The sequence below is a fragment of the Orycteropus afer genome, unplaced genomic scaffold (assembly GCF_000298275.1).
Source record: "Orycteropus afer afer isolate SDZICR_OR568_19922 unplaced genomic scaffold, OryAfe1.0 scaffold00001, whole genome shotgun sequence".
In the NCBI taxonomy this organism is placed as follows: Eukaryota; Metazoa; Chordata; class Mammalia; order Tubulidentata; family Orycteropodidae; genus Orycteropus; species Orycteropus afer.
Window position 1 is genome coordinate 29364915 of NW_006921588.1, and position 27932 is coordinate 29392846.

A 27932-nucleotide genomic window follows, 5' to 3' on the forward strand; every position below is an offset into this window, starting at 1 on the left:
TTTTTGCAGTGTTCCTTCCCCTCCCCTCCTACCCCTGGTAACCACCAAAGAAAGTTTCCTTCCATATATAAACCTTTCCTTGACTTTTTACAATAATGAACTAATACTATATTTGTCCTTCTGTGATTGACTTATTTCACTCAGCCTAATGCTCTCCAAGTTCATCCATGTTATGTGATGTTTTGCAGATTCTACAGTATTCTTTAGTGTTGCATAGTATTCCATTGTGTGTATGTACTATAGTTTGGTTATCCATTCTTCTGTTGATGGTCTTCTGTTGATGGGCACATAGGCTGTTTCCATCTTTTTGCTATTGCAAATAGTGCTCCGATGAACATGACTGTGCATTTATCTGTTTTTGTCCTGGCTCTCACTTCTTTAGGATATATACCTAGTAATGGGATTGCTGGGTCAAATGGTTATTTCTAATTCCAGCCTTTTAAGGAATCACTATACGGCTTTCCACATTGGTTGTATCATTTTACATCCCACCAGCAGTGTATGAGAGTTTCAATCTCTCCACATCCTCACCAGCATTTGTTATTTTCTGTCTTGTTGAACTTTGCCATTAGTGCTGGGGTGAGATGGTATCTCTCTGATGGCTAATGATCCATGGACATTTCTTCATGTATTTGCTGGCCGTCTGAATAACCACTTTGGTGAAGTATCTATTCATGTCTTGTGCCCATTTTTAAATTGGATTGTTAATCTTTTTGTTGTTGAAATATTGGAGTTTTCAATAAATTTTAGAGATAAGTTCCTTGTCAGATATGTCATTGCTGAATATTTTTTCCCAATCTGTAGGTTCTCTTTTTACTCTTTTGAAGCACATAAAAAGTTAATTTTTAGAAGGTCCCATTCATCTAGTTTATCTTCAGCTGTTTGTGCATTTTAGGTTATGCTTGATGGTCTATTTATGCCATAAATTGTTGTTATTGTTGTTATTATTATGTGCCATCAAGTCATCTCCAACTCATAGCGACCCCTCCTTGGGTTTCTGAGGCAGTATCTTTGCAGAAGTAGATTGCTCAATCTTCCTTCCGAGGAATGGCTGGTGGGTTTGAGCTGCCAACCTTCTGGTTAGCACTCAAGTCTCCTAGGGACTATACCACTAGGCCGGTAAATTTGCCCCTATTTTTTCCTTGAGGAACTTCATAGTTTTATGTTTCACACTTAAGTCTTTGATCCATCTGGAGTTAGTTTTTGTGTATGGTGTGAGGTACAGATCTTTGATTTTTCTGCAAATGGATATCCAGTTTGCCAGCACTATTCATTAAACAGACAATCTCTTCCCCATTTAATGGATTTAGGCTCTTTGTCAAAGATCAGCTGACCATAGGTCGATGGATCTATTTCTGGGTTCTCAATTCTGTTCCACTTGTCTATGTGTCTGTTGTTGTACCAGTACCAGGCTGTTTTGACTACTGTGGCAGTACAGTAGGTTTTGAGATCTGGGAGTGTGAGACCTCCCACTTTCTTCTTCTTCAGTAGTGCTTTGCTTATCTGAGGTTTCCTTATTTTCCATATAAAAATATTTATTGTTTTTCCGCATCCTTAAAGAAGCTGATGGGATCTGGATTGGGATTGCATTGAATGAATAGATTGCTTTGTGTGGTATTGACATTTTCACAATGTTCATTCTTCCTATCCACAAGCATGGTATGTTATTCCATTTATGTAGATCTCTTATGGTTTTTTGAAGTAGTGATTTGTAGTTTTCTTTGTACAGGTCTTTTGTGTCCCTAGTGAGATTTATTCCCAAGTAATTTATTTTTTTGGTAGCTATTGTAAGTGATATTGATTTCCTTATTTCCTTTTCAGCAATCTCTTTGCTAGTGTAGAGGAATCCAACTGATTTTTGTATGTTGATTTTGTATCTCGCCACTATGCTAAATCTCTCGATCACTTTCAGTAGTTTTTTTGCTGAGTCTCTTGGGTTTTCTATGTATAGGATCATGTCATCAGCAAATGGGGGTAGTTTGACTTCTTCCTTACCAATTTGGATGACTTTGATTTCCCTTTCTTGCCTTATTGCCATGGCTAGGACTTCCAATACAATGTTGAATAGAAGTGGTGATAGAGGGCATCCTTGTCTGGTTGCTGTTCACAAGGAGAATGGTTTCAGTTTGTCTTTGTTGAGAATAATGTTGGCTGTTGGTTTTGCATATGTACCCTTTATTATGTTGAGGAATCTCCCTTTTATTCCAATTTTGCTAAGAATTTTTATCAAGAAAGAGTGCTAGATTTTATCAAATGCCTTTTCTGCATTGATTGATAAGATCATGTGGTTCTTTTGCTTTGTTTTATTTATGTGGTGGATGATGTTGATTGTTTTTCTTGTGTTGAACCATCCTTGCATACCTGGTATGAACCCCACTCGGTCATAATGTATTATGTTTTTGATATGCTGTTGGAGTCTGTTGGCTAGGATTTTGTCGAAGATTTTTGCATCTATATTCATGAGGGATATTGGTATATAGTTTTCCTTATTAGTGATGTCTTTGCCTGGTTTTCGTATCAAGGTTATGCTTGCTTCATAGAATGAATTTGGGGGATTGCATCCTTTTCTGTGTTCTGGAATAGTTTGAGTAGGATTGATGTCAGTTCTTCTCTGAACATTTAGTAGAATTCTCCAGTAAAACTGTCTGGTCCAGGACTTTTTTTGTTGTTAACCTTTTTGTCACCTGTTCAATTTCTTATTTTGTTATGGATCTGTTTAAATTTTCCACCTCAGCCTCTGTTAGTTTAGGTAAGTAGTACGTTTCTAGAAATCTGTCCATTTCTTCAAGATTTTAAAATTTGTTGAACTATAGTTCTTCCTAGTATCCTGATATTATCCTTTTAATTTCTGTTGGCTCTGTTGTGGTGTCACCCAATTCATTTCTTATTTGTATTATTTGTATTCTCTCCTTTTCTTTTGTTAAATTTTCCAGTGATTTGTCTCTTTTATAAATCTTTTCAAAGAACCAACTTCTAGTCTTGTTGATTTTTTTCTATTGTCTATTTTCTGTTTCATTTCTTTTTGCTCAAATCTTCATTATTTCTCTTCTGGTGACTGTAGACTTTTTTTGCTGCTTTTTTTCTAATTTTGGGGGATGTTAGGTTAAGGTGTTGATTTTGACTCTTTATTCTTTTTTGATATGTGCATTTATTGCTATAAATTGGCCTCTGATCACTGCTTTTATTATATCCCAAAGATTTTGATATGTTGTTTTTTCATTCTTGTTTGATTCAAGGAATTTTTTAATTTCATTTTTTATTTCTTTGATTACCCAGTCCTTTTCAATGAGGATGTTATTCAGTTTCCATGTGTTTGCTCTTTTTCCGTTGATCTTCCTATTGTTGATTTCTAATTTTACATCATTGTCATCTGAGAAGATGATTTGCAATATTTCTATGTTTTTAAATTTATTGTGGCTTGCTTTGTGATCTAACATATGGTCTATCCTGGAGAATGTTCCATGTGTACTGGAAAAGAATGTATATTGTGCTGTTGTTGGGTGAAGTGCTCTGTAGGTGCCTACAAGGTCAAGTTGGTTGATCATATTGTTTAGTTCTTCTGCGTCTTTGTTGAGTTTCTTTCCAGTTGTTCTGTGATTGAAAGAGGTCTATTAAAGTCTCCTACTGTGACTGTGGATTCATCTCTTTGTCTTTTCAGTTCTGTTAGAGTTTGGTTTATGTATTTTGGGGCTCTTTCATTGGGTGCATAGATATTTATTATGGTTATGTTCTCTTGTTCAGTTGATCCTTTAATCATTATATAACGTCCTTCCTTGTCTCTTATGGTGGTTTTTGTCTTAAAGTCAATTTTATCAGAAATTAATATTGCCACTCCTGCTCTTTTATGGTTCCCATTTGCTTGATATATCTTTTTCCAACCTTTGATTTTTAGTCTATTTTTGTCTTTGTCTCTAAGGTATGTCTCTTGTAGACAGCATATTAATGGGGTATGTTTTCTTATCCAGTCTGCAACTCTCTGTCTCTTGAGCATTTCACAGTCACAGTCACTCTTATGCTGTCAAGTCAGATCTGACTCATAGCGATCCCTCCTTGGGTTTCTGAGGCAGTATCATTACAGAAGTAGATTGCCCAATCTTCCATCTGAGGAGTGGCTGGTGAGTTTGAACTGCCAGCCTTCTGGTCAGCAGTCATATGCCTTAGACATTACACCACCAGAGCTCCCAGTCACTCTTATAGCAACATCAATGTAACCATTAGATGAAGTCAGCTGTCTATGACCTGAAGGCCAAATCTGGCCCTCTGCCTGTGTTTACAAATAAAGTTTTATTGGAACACAACTACACTCATTCCTTTACAAAATGTTTATACGTGCTTTAAGGTATGACCACAGAATTGAGTAGTTGCAGCAGAGACCAGATGGCCTACGAAGACTGAAATATTTACTATCTGGCCCCTAACAAAGAAGTTCTAGTGATGTAGTGGTTAAAGTAGTTGGCTGCTAACCAGAAGGTCAGTGGTTCAAACCCACTAGCTTCTCCATAGGAGAAAGATGAGGCAGTCTGCTTCCATAAAGATTTACAGCCTTGGACACCTATGGAACAATTCTGCTCTATCCTAAAACATCATTGTGTCAGAATCGACTTGATAGCAGTGGGTTGTTTTTTTTTTGTTTTTTTTTTTTTTTTGGTTGCTCCTTTATAGAAAACGTTTGCCAGAATTTCATTTCTAGGTTTGTCAGCTATCCTGAAACTACCCAGGTAAAGATGTTTGCATTCCTCTGTGAAGCCAAGCATGGTGAAAGTCACAAATCTCATTGATGGGTAACTCTTGTTCTAATGACTTCTGTCTACAATTGAGGCTAAGTTTGAAGCAAAGGTAATTGTAGAAACCGAGTGGAGAAGACAGTGATGACCTGTCTTATCCTCTGGCATTGTTTGCTATTCATCCTTATCCTCATTAGAGCTAGTTAGTTCTTCCTCATTTTAAGCATTGCCTAAAGCATTTGACTGCTAACCAGAAGGCTGTTGGTTCAAACCCACCAGCCACTCCTCCAAAGGAAGATTGGACAATCTATTTCCATAGAGATACTGCCTTAGAAACCTAAGGAGTGATCGCTATGAGTCGAAATCAACTCGATGGCAGTGAATTTTGTTTGGTTTGGAGAGGGTAGGCAAAGGAGCTCTGGTGGTACAGTGCCTAAGGCATTTAACTGCTAACCAGAAGTTTGGCAGTTCAAACCCACCAGCTGCTCTATTGAAGGAAGATGGGGCAGTCAACTCCCATAAAGATTTACTGTCTTGGAACCCAGTGGGGGTCACTGTGAGTCCGAACCAACTCAGAGGCAGTGGTTTCGGTTTTTTTTTTTTAAGAGGGTAGGCAGGAAAGAAGAGCACCTGATCTACAGTGGAACCATTCTATTTTTATAGCTCCAACCCTGCAGTCCTGGAGTGAGATACGGTCAGGGAGTGTTGAGGTTGGATTTAAGGGTACATACCAGTGGCAATTCTCCTGTTTGCAAATCAGCCAGCATTGCATTCCTTTGCAGAAACTCTGTCACACTGTTTCTGAGGAAGTATAACTTTGCTTCTCTGCCAGCAGCTGCACAGGCATATTTTCCACATTACTCAAGCTTCTGCTAGTGGCCACCTGGATGTGACAGAGAGTCAAGCCCAAACTGAATTAAAAGTTATCTGTCATCTTAATTCATTTCCAGGAAATTAAAAATTACACACAGTGTATTTCCTGATAATATAAGAAACCAAGGATTTTTTTTTTTCACCCTCTTTTGAATATTTCTCGTTAGGACATGAATAGATGAGCATTGGTGATAATGTTCCCTTAAAGTGCTCTGTACATGGCTGCCTGTTTTGGCCTATTTATGTTAACAATGAACTTGAGTGAAGCTAATGAGAAGGTTATTTTAGGGCCTTGGAAACCGCTGTAAAGGAAAATGACAGTTCCCACAGAACCATAGTGTTACTAAAATAGAAAGGTGGTGACTGGCCTCTCTATAGAAGCAGGAAAAGCAGGCTGGGAGGAATGATGAGACTGCTTTGAAGCATTTGGTTTGCTGATTAGCATGTCCAGTCTCTCTCTGAGCAAGTTTTCTGGCCTTTGTGGAGACAAAGAACAAAAGATTACATGTAAAAATGATTCAAAGTTGTAGACGTTTCTGCTCGGTCCACTCTGCGTCCCCTCTGTATCTCTGCTCAGTATGGTGGACTTCATATGTGTCAGGGAACTGATACAGGGAGAGGAATGTGCAATGAGGTGATCTTTCATCATGCCTAAGCAAAGCTGAGAAGCTCTGGTGGCTCAGTGGTTAAAGCATTCAGCTGCTAACCACATGATTGGCAGTTTGAACCCACCAGCCACTCTGTGGGAGAAAGATGAGGCAGTCTGCTTCTATAAAGATTTACAGCCTTGGAAACCCTATGGGGCAATTCTGCTCTGCCCTATAAGGTCACTATCAGTTGGGATGGATAGTGAGTTTTGGGGGTTTAAGCAAGGTTGAGCAGAACAGCCATGCTGAGGCAGCTGTGAGGGTGGCAAAGAAAGAAAACTTTTGTTCTGAGGAACTAGGTTGAGTGATAGGATCTTGTTGTTGTGTATCTTCAAGTCAATTCTGACTCATATTGAAAAGTCAAACCTGTTGATTCTAACTTATAGCAACCCTATGTGACAGAATAGAACTGTCCTATAGGATTTTCTAGGGTAATCGTTATGGAAGGAACTAAGGTGGCACAGTGATTAAAGTGCTTGGCTGCTAACCAAAAAGTCAGTTTGAACCCACCAGCCACTCCGTGGTTAAAAGATGTGTCATTGTAACCCTACAAGGCAGTTGTACTCGTAGGGTCGCTATGACTTGGAATTGTCGGCAGTGGGTTTGGGGCTTTTGGGGTAATCTTTATGGGAGCAAATCACCATGTCTTTCCTCCTGTGGAGCAGCTAGTGGGTTTGAACTTCTGACCTTTCTGTTAGCCAAGCCTTAACCAATCACACCACCAGGGCTCTTTGACAGGACCTTATAGTGAGAGAAAATATCTACCTAGCTACTCAATCCAGTCTCTGCTAGAGGTAGGTCCCAACATGGCTTCTGATTTGATATTTAATGTCTCTGATGAATATGGAGCAAGATGAATCTATCCACTTAGAAGTTTTGCTCCCAAACTTTGTAAGATCTTCAGGGGAGCTTTGACGTGGTTCTTCTGCCAGTGCCTCTATTAACTACCCTCTCTGGGCTAGAAGATTCCTAAATCTTTCAAAGAGCCAGTTTTCTCCCCTCACAAAGTATGCATATCCAGATTGTTATGCTGCAGGAGCTCTGTTGATTGCCCTATCTCACTTATTTGAATGCCACTGGGAGGAAATACTGGTTGTTCTACCATGCTCGCCAACTCTCCAGCACATTTCTTTCAGTCTCCATGTGTGTCAGTTTCTCCTGTCACTCCACTTTCCCATTTCTCACTTACTGTCTCAGCTGCTGGTGAGAACAGAAGTTAGGAAACACCCTCATAATTCTGAAAATAAGAATTTATCCATTACTAATAATGGAGTCTTTTGTCAAGAGTTGGTTCCTTTTCATTTCTGTGATTAAAATGTATAGCATCCAGGCTCTCATTAGAATATTTCTTTCAATTAGGTTACCCAGATTAGTGATTTTTAAATTCCACATTTCCTTTAGGTAATTTTCTTTTAATCACAGTCCATATTTCTTTTCAAAGCAGGTTAATTTGGAGGAATGAGAAAGATACATTTAGCAGTTTTTGAGTTAACATGATTATATTTTATAATTTCCTAAAATCATCTTCAGTGTCTTACATCTTAGCTGGTTATTTAGCAAATGCAATGGATTTTTAAAACTTAAATAATAAAAGCAGCTGCTTTTTTTTTTCCTGTTTTATTTATATTTATTTATTTTATTTTTACTTCTGCAGCATTCCCTCCCCTCCCTTCTCACCCCTGGTAACCAACAAAGAAAATTTCCTTCTATATAAACTTTTCCTTGACTTTTTATAGTAATGAGCTAATACAGTATTTGTCCTTCTGTGACTGACTTATTTCACTCAGCATAAAGTCCTCCAAGTTCATCCATGTTATGCAGTGTTTTGCAGATTCTGTGTTATTCTTTAGTGTTGCATAGTATTCCATTGTGTGTATGTACCACAGTTTGGTTATCCATTCTTCTGTTGATGGACATCGAGGTTGTTTCCATCTTTTTGCCATTGTAAATAGTGCTGCGATGAACGTGGGTGTGCATATATCTGTTCTTGTCCTGGCTTTCACTTCTTTAGGCTATATACCTAATATGGGATAAAAGCAACTGCTATTTTTATTTTAAAATACCCTTATAAATAACCACCTACTTAGTGCCTAAGGCACTTGACTGCTAACCAGAAGGCTGGCGGTTCAAACCCACCAGCCACTCCTCAGAAGGAAGGTTGGGCAATCCTACTTCTGTAGTGATACTGCCTCGGAGACCCAAGGAGGGGTCGCTATGAGTCGGGGCTGACTCAAAGGCACGTAACAACAACAACAACTTATGGTGAGTTGTAAAAGGAGTTCTGTTGGTGCAGTGGTTAAGGCATTCAGCTGCTAACCGAAAGGTAAGTGGTTTGAAACCCACAATCTGTTCCTCGGGAGAACCATGAGGCAGACAGTTTGTTTCCCTCTTGGGTCCCTGTGAATTGGAATAGACTTGATGACAGTGGATGTTAGGGTGAGTTATTGATGTCAAGCAAAATAAGAGTCTCTTTATGAATATCTTACTACTTGAGAAAATACCCTATGTGTGTGTGGGAGGGAACCTAAAAGTTTTGTGTGCTTACAAATTTAGGGTTTAGACTTGTTTATAAGTTTGCTCTGGTTACTTAAAATTTCATGCAGTGCTCTCAGAAATATACTTTTAATTTCGTAACTTGAAGAGTTATGGTCTTTTATTAGACAAGGAACTTTACGAGTGACACATGGAAATTTCCAGCTTTGAGAGTTCAGGTATTTATGTAATTGATGTATAAAAATAACTTTAAATTACTTTTTGTCACATAGCAACTTAGAATATATTTTCATAATCCATATTAATCATCATATATGTCAGAGATACATAAATGGTTTAATTCAATTCCTTGGTTGTGATATTCAGTGTGATTCAGGGTGAATTCTGAATGCATAAGTATGGTTAGTGTGTAATATTCCTTCTTCCCCACAACAGTATTGAATTTAATAAGTGAATAATTGAGAAGTTGCTTCATCTGAATGTGGTTAAACAGATTACTACATCCCTTTTACTGCTATTGGCGTATACCAATTAACTGTGAATCTGCAGCCTAGCAAAGTAAAAGGAAAAAAATAATCCTCCAAGAATTTATCATCAATATACCTGTTTAGAAAGGTAGTTAGACAAGATGAAGGAAGGACCATTTTCTCACTATATTCTTTTATTATTATTGGTCTCAAATTATGAATTAACAGCAGGTTAAGACTAAATTTTTTTACTTATAGTCCAAGAATTAACTCTTCCAATTCCCCTGTTATCACAGACATGTTTGCAGTTCAGGAAATTACATTACACACTGCAAATGCCTATTATCTCATAATCATAATTATGATGAGTTTGATTGAGCTTCTGAAGGGTCTCAGAAGGTGTCACACATTTCTAGGAACCTATGGAGTTGGCAGCATTGATTGTAGATATGCTAAAATCAGAAAGCAAAAAAATAAAAAAGTAGGGTCCCAGCCTATTAACCTTTACTCCAGCCCATTCTTCTTTGTTCTATTTTTGTCCCATAAACCTGTCCTCATAGAATATTTCATGTTCCCATTGCTTAGCATCATTTCATATTATAACCTTACATAATTTATAGTTTATGTAATTCAAAGATCAGAATTTAGTTAATTCTGTATTTCTGATCTGTTCTAATGAAGGTTAAGGCCAATCAGCATTAGTGTTTCAATTTTCATTTCAACTTGATGCTTCATAATTTAGGGAAAGTACAGAATCAGTAAAACATTATCTTCAGAAATATTTTAGAGGAAGTTAATACTGATTTAAGGAGCTCTGGTGGCATAGTGGGTAAGGCATTTGGCTGCTAACCAGAAGGTTGGCAGTTTAAACCCACTAGCTGCTCCCCAGGAAGAAGAGGAAGCATTCTACTTCCGTAAAGATTTACAGTGTTGGAAACGCAGGGGGGGTTGCTGTGAGTTGGAATCAACTCGATGGCAATAGGTTTGGTTTTTTAATACTGATTTTGTTAGGAAGGCAGTGTAGTATAATGGTTAAGAGCATGGGCTTTAGAATCTAACAGACTTGTTCCAGGTCCTGACTCTGTTCCTTCTAGCTGAGTGACCTTGGAGAAAAAAATTTTTTTTAATCTCTTCTCACCTTTAATTAAGGATCCTGAGTGGCACAATGGTTAATCACTTGGCTCCTAACCCAGAGTTTGGCAGTTTGAACTCACTAGCCTCTCTGTGAGAGAAAGCTATGGCAGTCTGGTTCTATAAAGATTATAGCCTAGGAAACCCTATGGGACAGTTTTACTCTGTCCTACAAAGTCTCTATGAGTCAGAATGGACTGAATAGCAATGGATGTGAACCTTTAGTTTCTTCATATGTAAACTGGAGTGATCATGTGATGATCTCAGAGGATTATGAAGATTACATAGAGGAAAAAACACAACTAATTAAACATTTGACATAGCTCCTGGCACATAATAAATACTCAATATGTATTATTGTTGCTATTTTTAATGTTGTTATTGGCATAATGATTTATGCAGTTATTTAATTTTTTTCTCCTAACTCCTAGGTTAGAGATACTTGAAAAGGTGATCTTGAAAATACATATATTAGTAGATTTGACCCTTGTCTTCTGATAGTTGTTATTACTGTTGGGTGCTGTTGAGTTGAGTTTTGATTCATAGTGACCCCATGTGACAAAGTGGAACTACCCCTTAGGATTTCCTAGGCTGCAGTCTTTACAGAGACACAGCCCTGGTAATGTAGCAGCTAAGTGCTAGGCTGCTAATTGACGGTTGGCTGTTTGAACCCATCCCTTGCTCTACAGGAGAAAGATATGGCAATCTGCTTCTGTAGAGATTTACAGCCTTGGAAACTCTCTGGGCAGTTCTGCCCTGCCCTATAGTGTAGTTATGAGTCAGAACTGACTCAAAGGTAATGGGTTTGGTTTTGGTTTTGGGAATCTGGATGGAAGTAGAATGTCAGGCCTTTCTCCCGTGGAGCCAATGGGGGGGTTTGAACCTCCAATCTTTCTTTCAGTTAGCAGCCAATTACTTAATGTTTGTTCCATCAGGGCTCCTTCTTCTGATAGTAATCAGATCCTTTTTAAAGATTGCATACATTAGAGTTTAGTTTACATCCTTGATGTATGTAATATCTGATCCAGTTTGCAGTCACCTCACTACTGGTTCATTTTCTTTATAAATTAAAACAGTAGTGCAGCCTCACATTTAAAACATAAATGTGGTTCAAAGTTTTGTAGTTTGTAGAATTAATAATGTTCTCGATAAATTCATGGGATTTAGTAGTAAAGTTCATAGACTTTTTAAGCATAAATGTTGTTGTTGTTATGTGCCATCGACTTGGACCCGACTCCTAGTGACCCTTCCTTGGGTTTCTGAGGCGGTATCACTACGGAAGTAGATTGCCCCATCTTCCTTCCGAGGAGTGACTGGTGGGTTTGAACCGCCAGCCTTCTGGTTAGCAGTCAAGTGCCTTAGGCACTACACTACCAGAGCTCCTTAAGCATAAATAGGCTTTAAAAATAACACTAGTTCAACCTCTTCATTTTCTCTACATGAAGAAACTATGTAGGCAAATTGGATGAAGAATTCAGTTAAGATTCTTTACCTTTGTGTAAGATGTAGGTAAAATTTTACAAAAGAAAGAACTACCTAATAAACATTAAATTGCTACCATCATTCCAAATTGTCTTCTGGTTGTAATGAATAAATACAGAATACATTTTGCAGAGTTACACTCAGCATGTATATACTATTCTGTGTGACTGTTTTCTCTTAACATTATTATACTTTAATTTTTCACTGTTACATAAGGTGACCTTGTTTTGATGTGCTATGGTTTGCTTGAATCATTCTGTATTGTTGGGCATTTGAGCTATTTCATACTTTTCTTATTATAAATAGAACTGCTATGAACATCTTTTTTCCAAGTTACCACCTACCCCAATTAATTTGTAGGGGAATAGTTCCACAAATTAATCAAGGTATTGTATTACATTCTAATTTTTGATGGGCTCAAATTTACTTCACAAGTAGCCAGTGTTGAAAACTTAAGTATTAGAAATTTGACTCAATGTAGGTCTTATTAGATGGCTACTTTTTATTAAGCCGAGAATCTTTTACCAGTATGGCATGAGTTTCAGAGAGTGTTTAAGGTAAACTAAGAAAATAAAAGGTACAAAAAGACCCTGGAAAAATTTTCTAGTTTCTCCTCAGTCTGATTTTCAGAGTGTTGTTTGTTTTCATGCACAGTATATCAGATACACTTCAGTTTTTAAAAGTAGCCATAGAACTATTTTAAAGATAAACATACAATACTTTTAGATTAACCATAAGTAGGCTTCCTTCCATTAGTGCAGATGTGAACATGTGTTTTTGACTCCAACATAACATAATTCTTTTGTTACAGAGATCCATTTTCATTTCTCAACCCTTAAATACAGATGGGAGTTTCTGTCTTTATAGCAGTCCCGCTGCCAGATACTGTTCAGCCTTGATGGGAAGGAAGGCTTGTGGCCAGATGGGTGGAGATCTGTGGTACAAGGCCATAAAGATAAAAATGGAAAGAAGAAAAGGAAAATTGTAAGGGGTTCAGGACAGGGCTCTGGAAGAAAAGATGAACCTATTGCAGGCAGCCACTTATTCTGAGAGGAGGACCTTCTTTTAAAGCTATGAAGGAAATTCATTTTTATTTTTATTTTTATTCAGTTTAATTTATTTTTTAATAGTAAGAGATTCACATGAATCAAAATTCAAATGAAACTTCTCCCTCAATCTCTGATGCCCAGCCACTCAGTGCCCCTCCCTGGAGGCCACCAGTATTATTAATTCTGTGATGGTCCTAACAGAAATATTCCGTACATACACACACAAATATGTGTGTGTGTGGCTTTTACACAAATGGTTGCATAATGTGCACACCTTTGTACACCTTGCTTGTTCATCTAACACTAAATCTTGGAAATTGTTCTATAACAATAGAAAGTGTTTTCATTCTTTGAAAGTACTTTTTAAATGCCATGTGGTCACATTAGATGAAACTAACCCCTAACCCAGGGATTAGACCTGGTGCCTAATAGTATCTGAGACATGTTTATTGAATGAACAAGTGAGTGGGTGAATTAGTTTATTAATATAAGGCATACATAGCAAGACCTAGTAAAATAAGAATTGCCTGGAGCTCTGAGACTGTTGACCTACTCTGACCTTGAGCTCCAGGGATATCTAAGGGATGACATCACAAAATTCATATCTGTTTTAGGAAGGCATTGAAAACTCTCTTTAAGGCTTTATGTTAGGAGATACCTGTAGGGAAGAAATGCCTCTGGAGGTGGAAAGAAGAGTGAAATTGTAGGATGACCCCTAGAAGCTAAGAGTCAAGAGAGGTGGTTCTGATTTTGAAGGTGTACTTTCTCTAAGATAATGAAGGTTATTATTAAATATGATTAGTAAGATTCCAAGATTAGACTGTAGAAAGTAATTTGCAAAGATGGTATTCCCACAAAAATATAATGACCAAACTACTAAGACAGAACATATCCCACACAGTGACACATTTTGAGAAAATTAAAAACCTACTTAAGAGGTAAGAAGATAAATAAATCATCAGATAAATGAAAGTTTATAATATTATTGTTGCTATGAGCTGGAGTCAGCTTTGATTCATAGCGACCCTGTGAACAACAGAACAAGACGTCTGGTCCTGTGCCATCCTCACAACTGGTGCTGTGTTGAAGCCCATTGTTGCAGCCACTGTGTCAGTTCATCTCATTGAGGGTCTTCTTTCTCTTTTTCACTGACCCTTCACTTTACCAAGCATGATGTGCTTTTCTGTGTTCATGTTCATCGTAGTAACATGTCCAACATAAGTGAGACGAAGTCTTGCAATTCTCACTTCTAAGAAACATGCTGGGTGTACTTCTTCCAAGACAGATTTATTCATTCTTCTGGCAGTCTGTGGTATATTCAGTATTCTTCACCAACACTGTAATTCAAGTGCATCAATTCTTCTTCGGTCGTCCTTACTCGTGGTCCAGCTTTCGCGTGCATATGAGGCAACTGAAAATACCTAACTTGCATCAGGTACACCTTGGTCCTCATAGTGATATCCTTCCTTTTTAACACAGTAAAGAGGTCTTTTGCAGCAGATTTGCCCAGTGCAATACGTCATTTAATTTCTTGACTGCTCCTTCCATAGGTGTTGATTGTGGATCCAAGTAAAGTAAAATCCTTGAAACTTCAATCTTTTCTCTATTTATCAGGTTGTTGCTTTTTGGTCCAGACTTTCTGGAGTCATGAAGCCTGGAGGAAACTATTGTGCTGAGATAATCCTTAAACCTTAAACCAAAAATTCTCCTGCAGTCTTCTTAAAACCAAACAAAAATAACTAGTTAAACTAGCAAAGTATGTCTGCCTTGACCACTGTGCTCTTTTAAGATCTATTTATGTGGGATCAGGTGTAATCCATACTGAAGGCTATAGTCTTTGATCTTCTTCAGTAGGTATTTCAAGTCCTCTTTGCTTTCAGCAAGCAAGATTGTGTCATCTGCATATTGTCGGTTGTTAATGAGTCTTCCTCCAATCCTGATGCTGCATTCTTTTTTACAGTCCAGCTTCTCAGATTATTTGCTCAGCATACACATTGAATATGAGTATTCATTTTGTTTTCTGATTTTAAACCAGTCACTATCCTCTTTTTCTTTTCAAATAACTGCCTCTTGGTCTATGTACAAGTTCCTTATGAGCACAGTTAAGTGTTCTGAATTCCCCTTCTTCGCAATGTTATCTGTAATTTGTTATGATCCACACAGTCGAATGCCTTTGCCTAGTCAATAAAACACAGGTAAACATCTTTCTGGTGTTCTCTGCTTTCAGTCAAGATCATCTGACATCAGCAGTGATATCTGTTGTTTTATGTCCTCTTCTGGATCTGTCTTGAATTTCTGTTGATGTACTAATACAACTGTTTTTTAATTATCTTCAGCAATGTTTTACTTGCATATGATATTAATATTGTTCGATAATTTCCACACTCCATTGAATGAGCTTTCTTTGGAATGAGCACAAATATGGATCTCTTCCAGTCAATTGACCAGGTAGCTGTCTCCCAAATTTCTTGACATAGATGAGTAAGTACTTCCAGTGTTGCATCCATTTGTTGAAGCATCTTGTTATTTCGTCAATTCCTGGAGTCTTGTTTTTCCACCAGTGCCTTCATTGCAGCTTAGATGGAGGTAATGGTTGAATGTCAACCAATTCTTTTTGGTACATTGAGTCTGTGTATTCCTTCCATCTTCTTTTGATGTTTCTTGCTTCATTTGATATTTTGCCCTTAGAATCCTTCAGTACTACAACTTGAGGCTTGAATTCTTTCTTCAGTTCCTTCAGCTTGAGAAGTGCCAAGCATGTTCTTCCTTTGTGGTTTTCTAACTCCAGGTCTTTGCACAATTATAATATTTCACTTTGTCTTCTCAAGTCACACTTTGAATTCCTCATTCAACCGTTTTATTTAATCATTTCTTCCATTCATTTCAGCTACTCTACGTTCAAGAGTAAGTTTCAGAGTTTCTTCTGACACCTATTTTTGCATTTTTTTTTCTTTCCTGTCTGTTTAATGATCTTTTGCTTTCTTTATGTATCATGTTCTTGATGTTATCCCACAACTCATCTAGTCTTTGGTCACTAGTGTTCAGTGCATCAAATCTGTTCTTGGGATGGTCTGTCAATTAAGGTAGCATATACTCAAGGTTGTACTTTGGTTCTCATGGATTTGTTTTCATTTTCTTCAGCTTCAACTTAAACTTGCATATGAACAATTAATGATCTGTTCCACAGACCCCTGACCTTGTTCTGACTAATGATTTTGAGATTCTCTGTCATCTCTTTCCACAGATGTAGTCAGTTCAATTCCTGTGTATTTATTTTGTCTGGCAAGGGCCACATGTATAATTGTCATGTTTTTGGTGAACAAAATAAATTACCAATGATTAAGTTATTGGTCTTGGAAAATTCTATCATGCAGTTTCCAGTGTTTCTGTCAGCGAGGCCTTGTTTTCCAACTACTGATCCTTCTTTGTTTCTAACTTTCATATTCAAATCACCAGTAATTATCAAGGCATCTTGATTATATGTTTGATCAATTTCAGACTGCAGAAGTTCATAAAAAACATTCAGTTTCTTCATCTTTGCCATTAGTGGTTGATGAGTAAGTCATATTAACTGGCCTTCCTTGTAAGCATGTGGATATTATCTTATCACTGACAGCATTGTACTTCAGAACCGAGTTTCATATGTTCATTTTGACAATGAATACAGCAACATTCCTCTTCAATTTGTTATTCTCAGCATAGTAGATCATGCTGTTGTTGTTGTTATGTGCCGTCAAGTTGGCTCCGACTCATGGCGACCCCTCCTTGGGTTTCCGAGGCAGTATCACTACGGAGGTAGATTGCCCCATCTTCCTTCTGAGGAGTGGCTGGTGAGTTTGAACCACCAGCCTTCTGGTTAGCAGTCAAGTGCCTTAGGCACTATACTTCCAGAGCTCCCATAGTAGATCATATGACTGTCCTATTCACAATGGCCAGTACCAGTCCATTTCAGCTCACTAATGCCTAGGATTTCTATCATGAAGCATTCCATTCCATTTTTGACAAGATCTAATTTTCCTTGATTCATACTTCATAATAATATTAGTTATTCCATAGCAAATCCAGTTGTTATAAATAATGTATGTAATATGTTCAACACTGTTTAATTATTAGGTATATTAAGTCATCAAAATAGTAACTGATAGCATAATTCATGGTAAAATGGATCTCTTTTTCCTTTTCTCTTTATTTTAGTTAAGTATGAAAGTGAAGCTAGTAAATATTGGGACACATTTTACAAGATTCATAAAGATAAATTTTTCAAGGATCGTAATTGGCTGTTGAGGGAATTTCCTGAAATTCTCCCAGTTGATCAAAAAACTACAGAGAAGATGGAAGATATATCACGGGATCATGTAAAAACTAACGCAGCACATTGCCTCTCAGAAATGCATTGCCCTACTATGCCTGAAGAAAAAAATCATTACAAGAAAAATTCTGGCTCGTCAGATGGTCAAAGCAGAGCAGGGTCAGACTTTTCCAACCCAGATTCTGAAGAGCACAGAAGAGGACCTCTGAAGACGGAATTGTTTCCTGGAAGCAATGCTACTTTCAGAATATTAGAGGTACTGTACTCCAGGGACAAAGGCAGGAGGTGGCATTATATTCCATATTTTTTATTAATAGTCTAGGGTTTTCTAGGCGGAAGATGATCAAATCTAACTAAATAAGTGTTCACTATACCTTTGTGCATAAAGACTATTCAAGAGACTCATATCTTTAAGGAGTCAAATTTCAAGTTTGTGGTTTTAATTTTTAATTTCTTTTACTTCCTAACTCGAGGGCAGTTTTAAGTACCAGAAGGTTTTGTCCTTAATCTCTCTCTTTCACTCTGTTCTTACCCCTTTTTAAGTGAGATAGAAATAAGTGAGATACATTTTGCTTTAATCTGGTGTCAATCTTGGTTTTCTATTTAAAAAAATAAATCTTTTCTTTCTGGTTGTAAAGAAGTATAGATTGATTACAGAGAACGTTCTATATAGTAGATAAGCTAAATGAAATTATCCACAATCCCACAAACAAGGGATTAACAATTATTAACATTGCTGGTATTTTGTTCTTTTATTTATGCTGTTTAATGTGGTTGAGCTATACTGTATATGTATTCTGATGGACTTGTTCTGTTTCTAATTAACAGTACATCATAAGCACTTTTCTCTATTTTTTAAGAATTCTTTATAAACATTATCCAAGGTTGCAAAATATTTTGTCATATGGAATACTGTAAGTTTACTAATGTATTTCCACATGAGCATTTAAGTTATTCAGGTGTTCTGCAGCAAATGTCTTTAGGATAGACTTTAGCTATATTTTGTTTTATTGTCTTGGTTCATAATTTATGGACATTTTTGACACCCTTAAAACACATTGGCAAATCATTTTCTAAAAAGTATTGTTACCAGTTTCATGGCAGTTTATGTTTCATCACTCTCTCTGGCTTGAATATTATTATGTAATATTTTCTACTTTGATAGAGAAAACTTGCATCTTTATTTATATTCATTTGATTATAAACAAATTGAAATAGTTCTTCAAATGTTTAGAAGCCATTTTATGTCTTTTGTTTATTTCCTTTGCTCACTTATCTGTTTTGTTGTTGTTTATTTGTTTTGTTTTATTTTTGAGCTCTGTCCTTTATCATATTTATTGCACATACTTTCTTCACAGTGTGTCGGTCACCTTTTAATTTAGTTTATTTTATGCTTTGTTGTGCAAAAGTTTTAAATGTTTCCATAGTCAGATTCCCCAGGGCTATTCTTTGTGATTTATTCCATTGCTTTTGAATTTAGAAAATTCTTCTCAAGCTAGAGAGCTGGTACCTTTCTTCCAGTTTTTTTTTTTTTTTTTAGTAGAAAATCTGACATTGGTGAGAAAAGTGTAACCTTGTTTTCACGATATTTATTTCTTCTTTTGATTTTAGGTTGGCTGTGGTGCTGGAAATAGTGTGTTTCCAATTCTGAACATCTTGCAGTGAGTTTTAGAGTTTTCGCCTACAGAGTTTTACATATGTATGGGATGTTTAGAAATTCTGGAAAAATGTTGTCATGTATATGCCAGTAGTGTTCTTTTTTTCACCCCCTACTTTTAGTTATTTTGTTGTTAAGAATATGCACAGCAAAACATACGCCAATTTAACAATTTCTACATATACAACAAGTTAGTGACATTAATTACGTTCCTCAAGTTGTGCAAACATCTTCATCCTCCTTTACTGAGTTGGTCCTCCATCACTCAGCCCAAAGGTTTCTGTTTAATCTTTCAAGTTGCTGTTGTCAATTTGATCCCATATAGAATTGAACATAATGCTCAAAGCAGACTTTTTATTTATTTATTACTAGTTAAGCTAAACTAGTATTCAGTTTTAAGATGATTTGGGGTATATTTTTGGCTTAAGGTTTAAAGATTATCCCAGGCCAGTAGTTTCAGGGTTCATCCACCCTCCATGGTTCCAGAAAGTCTAGAGTCCATGGGAATTTGAAATTCTATTCTGCCTTTCCCCCTTTCGATCAGAATTCTTCTACAGAATCTTTGATCAAAAATGTTCAGTAATGGTAGCTGGGCACCATCCAGTTGCCAGTAGTGTTCTTATGTCTCATATAAACAATGACTAAGCAAATTCAACAGAAGTGTCTTAATGTTAGTAGCTAATTTCATGTGAACTAGAAATTACTCTGAAAACAGACTTTGGCAACTGTAATAATCTCTCGTGGGAGATCACCATGGGTTGAAGTAATTTTTAAGCTTGTATTTGTGTGGATGAGTGAATAAAGAAAGAGCAAGAGATTTAATCCTCCCGCTAAACTGTGAATTGCTAGATTTTAGAGATTTATTTGCTCCTCCAGGATTATTCAGTGTCACTTTGCATGTAGAGAATTGCTTTTAAAGCTTACAACTTGACCTTCATTTTATTTTGTCATCACTTCTGGAGTAACACTCAGTATAAAACCTTTGCATGTCAAATGATTGCTCCTAGATTTGAAAGCATTTGGAGATAATAGCAGCTAACCCTAAGATTCAAAAAAGCATAAGTGTATGCTAGGAACAAAGATGTTTACCTGATCCACCCTTTCTGTTCACCACCTTACCTATATTTTTTAGTATTTTCAAGATGATGAAGATGACATTAACACCTTGCAAAACTTTTCCAACACCTTTTACCTTTGGTTGGTCTGTCAAGGTTTTTTTTGTTTTGTTTTGTTTTTAAGTTTACACATAGCTTTCATATTATTTTTCTATTCTAAAATCAACATAAACACATTGCAAAACCAAAAAAAAAAAACCACCAAACTCACTGCCATTGAGTCAATTCCTACTCATAGTGACCCCTCCTTGGGTTTCCAAGGCAGTATCTCAGCGGAAGTAGACCGGCCATTCTTCCTTCTGAGGCGTGGCTGGTGGGTTTGAACCACCAGCCTTCTGGTTAGCAGTCAAATGTCTTAGGCACAAGGCCACCAGAGCTCCTAAGCACATTGCAAAGTACTTGGAAATTAGAGTAAAAGGGGGAAAATTCATCCATCATCCTAACCTAGCCGTTGACAGAATTTCTGTTATATTTCCTTTCAGTCTTTTCTCTATGTATTTCTTTAAATTTAATGGTGCACTTTTTGTTTTTAACTTTTCATTATGAAAATGTAAAAGTAACCAGAAAGGTAAAGAGTACTATAGTGAATTACCATATATCCACCACCTCAATTCAACAATTATTAACATAAGGTCATTCATTATACTTTATCCCTAAATATTCTGTATTTATCACCAAAAAAATGAGGACATTATCCATATTATTATAAACCTAACATAATGAATAGTAAGTAATTCCCTAATACCATCTAATAGCCATTTAAAGTAGCCAGGCACAAGTGATGCTGGCAGATTTGTAGTTCTGAATGACCTTTTTCTTTTTGTATTTTTTGCTTTCTAGCTTCTGAACAAACATTTCCTTTTCTCTCTCTTTTTTTTTTTCATTTCCTTTTCTCTTATACCATCTCTAACACCCCAGTGATCTCTGAACTTATAATATATATAAGTACTGTACATTGGCAGTAGCTTATGTGTATCATAATAAGATTTTATGACTCATCTTAAATCATTAGCATGTCACTTCTGTGTCTTGTCTCTCCAACCACTATTTATTATATTCCTTGAAGCAGAGACTATATCTTACCCTCATCTTGTTTTCCAGATTCCTAGCACAGGGAAATAAAGATAGTTAGAGCTCAATATTGACCAATAATACCTGATTCTCCACTTCTTAATTGTATTTTTCTCTCCCTTCTTCTCCTTCCAAATAGCAATTTCAAGCTGTTGCCTCCTAACTCCCTGACTCTTTCTTCTTCACTGTATCTTTTTTTTTGCCTCATATCCATATTTAAAAATCATTGTAGCTCAATAACCTGAGATAATTAATTCATCTTTAAAAGGCAGCCAATGATTAGTCTTCTAAAGGGAAGAAAGGATTTTTGCTTCTCCTCCTAAGAACTTGTGTTTTATTACTTCTGGAGAGTATAGGATTAATGTTTTACATTTTCAGAATAGTTTACCATAATTAGACCCTGGAATTGAGAGGTTATATCATTCTCCAAGGATCATTTAATTCTTAAACCCCCTGCCAAGAGAGTACTTGGTAGTGTGATGGTAGATTCTAGTGATATTTACACCTGTTTTCTGGGAGAAGGGCCAATGCAGTCAGCTGACTTTACAGAAAGGCTCTGGAAAGTCATTGGGTGGTCACAAGACTTCAACATGGGCTGCTGATGCAGTGGGAATTCAGTCTCAGAGGTCATGCTGCCACCCTGCTAGGACACATGGCAAATGGCACATGCTTTCCTTTAGCTACTCGACTATTCTATAGCTGGTGGACGTTCAGTAACTACTGCCCAAAAGCAGACTATATCCATTTTTCAAAATGAGCCAGATACGCTTAGTGTCCTGAAAAGCATTTTGAGTTCTATAGTTTTTACAGAACCATGTTAGTTCTTCAGTTCCTGGAAGGCAGTGGGAGATACTTAATAATTTAAAGATAACTTAATAATTTAAAGATCTTCCTTTAAATAATAATAACAACAATAGTAATGGATAATATTTATTGAGTCCTTACATGAGCAAGGCAACTTTTTAGAAACTTCACTTGTATTAATTCCATTCTCACAATAAACTTAGATGCCATAAAACCAAAAAACCAAACCCACGGCCATCGAGTCGATTCCAACTCATAGCAACCTTTTAGGACAGAGTAGAACTGCCCCATAGTGTTTCCAAGGCTGTAAATCTTTACAGAAGCAGACTGCCTCATCTTTCTCCTGTGGGGAATCTGGTGAGTTCAAACCAGACTGCCACATCTTTCTCCTGTCTAGTGACTGGTGAGTTTGAACCACCAACCTTTTGATTAGCAACCAACTGTTTTACCCACTGCACCACTAGAGCTTATCTATATTTTAAAGATAAGGGAACAAAGTAACAGAGAAATTAAGTAACTATCCGAAGGTCACACAACTAAGTGGTGGAGCCAGGATTCAAATCTCAGGCAATCTGGCCCCAGAGCCCTCCCTCACCCTTAGCCATTATACCATGTCCGACTATATGCATCAGAATGTTAACTGAAAACATTTCAAACACATGTGACCATGCAGCAAATTATGGGAAATATATGGATTTCATAGAAAATAGCAAGGTAAGATACTGAATATAAACCACTGTTTTTATATGGGGTAGATGAGAAAGACCAAGCAGTGTAAAGTTTTAACTCTGATTCAGTACTGGTTAACTTTTCATGACCTAAGCCTATTCATCATACTTTAACTTACTTAGATCTTAAATTGAATGTAATACCCAGTGCCACAGAATAAATAAGTTATATGTAAGCATGGTATTTGTCAATGAGTAGCATTTGAGTATAATCTGAGCTTGGATGATATTTTGCTAAATGCATATTTGTGCTTGTATTCCATATTTACTTAGAAGCCCTCCTTGCTTGAAGTGTCTCTTGGCACTTCAAATTAAAAGTCCTAATTATGTGCTTTGAGGTCTGCCATTATATCCTGCTACACGGCTCTCTGGATCAGCTCTGCTTCTCATCCATGTGACTCCTGCCTTTAAACCCTTCCCTTCCCTAAACCATTTTTCCTTCTCCCCACTTAACAATGTCATCCTCCTTCAGACCTTTTAAGATTTACACTTGAGGGTGCTTGCCATATCCACATTCCAGTAGAAGTTATATAAAACTAATCATGTCCCCAACTAGACTATGTAATCCACAAGAGCCAGGACTATACTTAGAATTACTGTTAAATGACCTCTCTATCCCTCTATGATTCAAACATGGTATGAAGTAACATGACATAAGATTATCTACATTTTGTGAAAAAAAAAAGCAGCAGGCAACTGAGTTCTCAGACAGGTAAAGTCAAATTCACATAGGTAATTAGTGGCAAATCCAGTGTAGATAAAGATCTGTTTGCCTCCAAAACCCATACTCTTACTATCTTAATAGACCATTTCATTTACTATTTCGTATTCTTATCACATAGATGAAGCTCAATAAATATTTGACAACTGGAAAAGATAATTAAAAATTATTACATTATTGTTTTAGTATTCTTAGAAGTTATATTTCCATGCAGTTAAAAATATATGGATATAATATCCATTTTTATCCTGAAGATCATGTCCTGTTAGGGCATCAGAGGCCAAAGAACCAAATAAGTTGTAGCTGGAAGAGAAATGAAGCATCAAAGTACACAGGACTCTGAGAGTCTTTGGAAAAGGAAAGAACTTGACTAAGCAAAGAAGGCATGCTGGCTAGAGTCAGAGAAGAAAGAATGCCTGTGTTGGGTAGGAAGAAGAAGGAACAGAGCTCATGGATGGCCTTGGAGGTTTCTCCTGTGAGAGTGTGAGGGCATATTAGGCAGGTCAATTTAAGTAATAGAGAGGCTTAAAACCTGGACAGGAGTTTAACAATAAGTTTTAGACAGTGCTGGTTCAGAAGCAACTTGAAGGCAATCATATAGGAAACCATATTTACAAAAAGGAAATGACAAGCCAAACGGCATCCAAAATTCTATTAGAGAAATACCTATGAACGAGTCAGACCTATAGTGTCCTTTCTTCTGCGTTTGAATATGTCTGGACTCTAGGCTTATGTATTTTTTCCTTTTTCATAGAAATGTACCAGGGTCCTTCCTTTATTGTTGTGATTTTGCTTCTGGAGCTGTGGAGCTGGTACAGGTATGCCTTGTATTTTCTTTAAAGGGATCCCATGTAAGAATGTGGTTTATTGACTGTTGAAGTGATTCTTCTGAAATGTTTCTGGGCCAGATGTTATCTATGAGCATTTTTAACCAAGCTTTTACTATTTCTGGGAATCAGATCATTAGCTGATGCCTAACATATTGCCCTAATATAGAATATATAGTATAAAATAATGGAAGTTGTTTTTAATTTAAAATAGATCTCAAGGTTTGCCTAGAAAGGCAGTAGCATACAGGGGATGACCAGAAAGAGTACCAGCCCACAAAAATGAAAGTATCTGCTTGCCCATGAACAATCGGCTCAGCTATCATTACTGAATTTCAGAGAAAGGCCAAGCAGAACTTGTTTAAGGTCACAGGAGGCCAATTAAAATTAGTCAAGATTTTCATATGAGTAAATATCCCTCCTTCAAACAATAATATGCTTCAGGTGCCTTGTAGAAAATGGTTTTGTTTATATTTGTATTCTGAGAGCCTTGCACACAGTCTGACACTAGTAGGCATTCACTAAATTCAAGCTTTTGAAAACAAAAAAAAAAATCTAACAGATGATACAAATATCTAAAATGTCCTTGACTCTGTGGAGATCAGTGGGGAACCTGCACTTGTTTGACAGATCTCAATGCTAGAGAGCATTACCCTTAGAGTGAAGAGGTAATTCTAGGAAATGCAAAAGGAAAGGAAATTCTACTAACAAAATATATAGTAAACACATAGAACTTAGTTTCTGATGCTAAGAGTAACAATTATTCTTTGTAGATATGTTCTAAAGGTCTACAGGGGAAGATAAAATTCACCTGTATAATATCATACTTTCTATGAGTCCCTGAATAGGGCAAATGGTTAAACACTAGACTACTAACTGGAAGGTCGGAAGTTCAGACCCACTCAGTGGCACCTCAGAAGTTAGGCATGATGATCTGCTTCCAAAAACTGACAGCCTTGAAAACTCTATGGAGCAGTTCTATACTTAGGGTCTCTTTGAGTTGGAATCAACTCAATGGCAACTAACAACAACAACATACTTCTTAGGGTAAATCACTGCTAGTGTTTTGGTAGATATCTTTCTTGTGTTGTTTTTGTAGGGACGTTTGTGTGTGTGTAAATGTGTGTGTACTCTAGTGCAATTTTTAAAAATAATAATAATAAATAGTACATGAGATATAATTCATGTACTGTAAAATTCACCCTTTTAACATATACATTTCAGTGGTTTTTAGGATATTCACAGTTGTGCAACCATCACCACCATCTAATTTTGACTGTACTATACAGGATATTTTTATTTTAAGCCAAAGGAGGCATTGAGAAGGCAGCTAGAGAGTGGAGGACCATCTCAGCACCTCTGAAATAGCAGAGGGCAGGCCTCCAGCAACCCTGCCTACTGACTCATAAAGCCTGCCCTCCCTCACTTTTCAAATTAAAGAGAGATTTCGCAGAATATTTATTATCAAGTCCAAGTGCTATACTTAATTTTTTATGGCTGCTTGAAATAATCTAACAGAATACTGGTTAGGAAATAAATTGAATTCAGAATTACAGACGAAGGACACTCTGGAGAAAATAATTTGACCTTTTTTTTATTTAAAGAGAAATACTAGAAGTCTGCTAACTACTTTCTTTGCTCTTTACTCCTTTATCATGACAGTCGCACTCATCCTACAGAGCAGCCCAGTGTTCCGCCTTTGTTCATGATGTATGCGATGATGGCTTACCCTACCCTTTTCCAGATGGGATCCTGGATGTCATTCTCCTTGTCTTTGTGCTCTCTTCTATTCATCCTGACAGGTAAATGAAGACGAAAGGGCAAAGCAAATGTGTAAAGCTCCTTTATCGGTAGTGGTTTTCAGAACTATCAAAGAAAATGACAATTCCTGAATTTATTATTTAGTGAACTACATTATGTATAATATGCAGCCTTTTCAATGCAGTTTCTCCTTTCTTCACACTCTTAGAATGAAACTGGTCAAACTACTTTATTAGTGAGCTTTCTGTCACTGTCAGAATGAAGTGAGCATATTCTGGCAAGACACATACCTATTAAAAGTGACAGTGCTTCAAGGAAATTACAAATTCAGAACAGCCTGATAGACTCCCAAGAAAGAAATTGTACTTGGTGATCAGAAACAAACATCTTTGATTTGGCATCTTACTGAATGTTCAGGAAGAACTGTGCTGTGGATCTATTTGGCTTCATCTAGGTCTGTTGATGGCCTTTAAACATTTTTTATTTTAAAGAAGCCAATTAAGGAATTAGAAGTTATCAAGATTTGCCAGATTAACTTTGGACCTTTGTAATCTAAGGTTGGCCTAGTGCTGCCATTTAAATAGTGGTGATTTAATTTTTGTAAAACTGTAAGCATAGCTTTTTTCTGAAGAGGAGGCATAGAGAGATATTACCAGCGATTACAATGATCATTTTTCTTAATATCTTGTCACCTTGTACATATTAAGGCACATGTGTGGTGAGTTCAGGGGTTGTGCTTTTATTTGTTGTTGTTGTTGTTATGTGCCGTCGAGTCAGACCCGACTCATAGCTTTTCATGATTCCCTGATAGTAGATGCAGATTTGACATCAATGACTTTTTATTTGAGGATTTTGACCCTTTCCCAAAGAAACAGTTACCATGTGCTTTTCTCTTTGCAATTACATGGTCACTGGGGCCCTTTATAGTCCTTTTACTTCTCATTCAGAGATGAATACTTTTATTGTATGTGGAAGAACTAAGTAGATTTCCGAATCAACTCTAAGGAAAGATGTGTTTTGCACCTGGTGAGATATATCAGGTTTCATGAAGCTTCTTACTCCTCTCAGTTTCCATAACTTATTTCTTTTGGCTGATCTGTTTAGTCTATTGGCATTGTTCAGGTACCAATGGAAAGATGTCATTTATGCTTTTTGTTTCCTTTTATGAATAGTAAAAAAGATGAAGTAGGTGGTTAAAGAGCAAGATTTCCTATTTGATACTCATAACAGGAAATGTTTAAATTCTAAATAAGACCACAAAGACACTATTTGAAATTAGTTTAGATAGTGTATTTTCTCATGATTTGAGTTGAATGTTAAAGAAAAGCGGAAGCAGATGGCTCTGGAAGGCTCCTTTTAGAGTACAGTATGTTCATTCTATTTATTTATTATAAAATAAATTCAGATATGTCAGTAGCTACTTTTTTTTTTCCTGAATATTTTATTGTGTTGTAGGTGAAAGTTTGCACAGCAAATTAAATTCCCATTCAACAATTCATGCACAACAATTGGTTACAATCCCTGCAGTGTGTCCAAACTCTCACTGTTTCATCCCACCTGCTCCATTTCTATCCATCCAATTTTCCCTCCCCTCCTTACCTTCTCATCTTTGCTTGTGAGTAAATATTGACCGTTTGATCATGTATAGTTGATTGTTTAAAGAGCACATTCCTCATGGGTGTTATTGTTTGTTTTATAGACTAGTGTATTATTTGGCTGAAAGGCAGCCTCTGGGAGTTGCTTCAATTCCAAATTAAAAAGGATGTCTTAGTTGATAGTCTCCGGGGTTCCTCTATTTTCTATCAAGTCCAGTAAGTCTGGGGTTTTTTTTTGTTTGTTTGTTTTGTTTTTTAATGAATCTGTTTTGTTTTACATTTTTCTTCCATTCTAACCAGGTTCTTCTGTTGCGTCCCTGCTCAGAGCAGTGTGGTAGTTAGTTATGTTTGGGTGTCAACTTGGCTGGGCCTGGTTGAGTGGCTAGGCAGCTGGTGGTAGTTATTCCCCATGATGAGACTGGCAATCAACTCCATGGAGGGATCTACCACAAGCAGCTGAGTAGCTGCCTTTGGGATG

The 27932-nt window shown here is 36.8% G+C and overlaps 1 protein-coding gene across 1 annotated transcript in view; it reads left to right on the plus strand.

Moving 5' to 3' along the window:
• Positions 1–27932, plus strand: part of METTL8 (methyltransferase 8, methylcytidine) — a 108142-nt gene that overhangs the window by 63626 nt on the left and 16584 nt on the right. Inside the window, exons 3-6 of the mRNA XM_007953024.1 lie at positions 17061–17431; positions 18787–18836; positions 24026–24089; positions 25761–25900. Of these exons, the coding sequence (XP_007951215.1) occupies positions 17061–17431; positions 18787–18836; positions 24026–24089; positions 25761–25900 (625 nt within the window). The remainder of the gene's footprint in view (positions 1–17060; positions 17432–18786; positions 18837–24025; positions 24090–25760; positions 25901–27932) is intronic.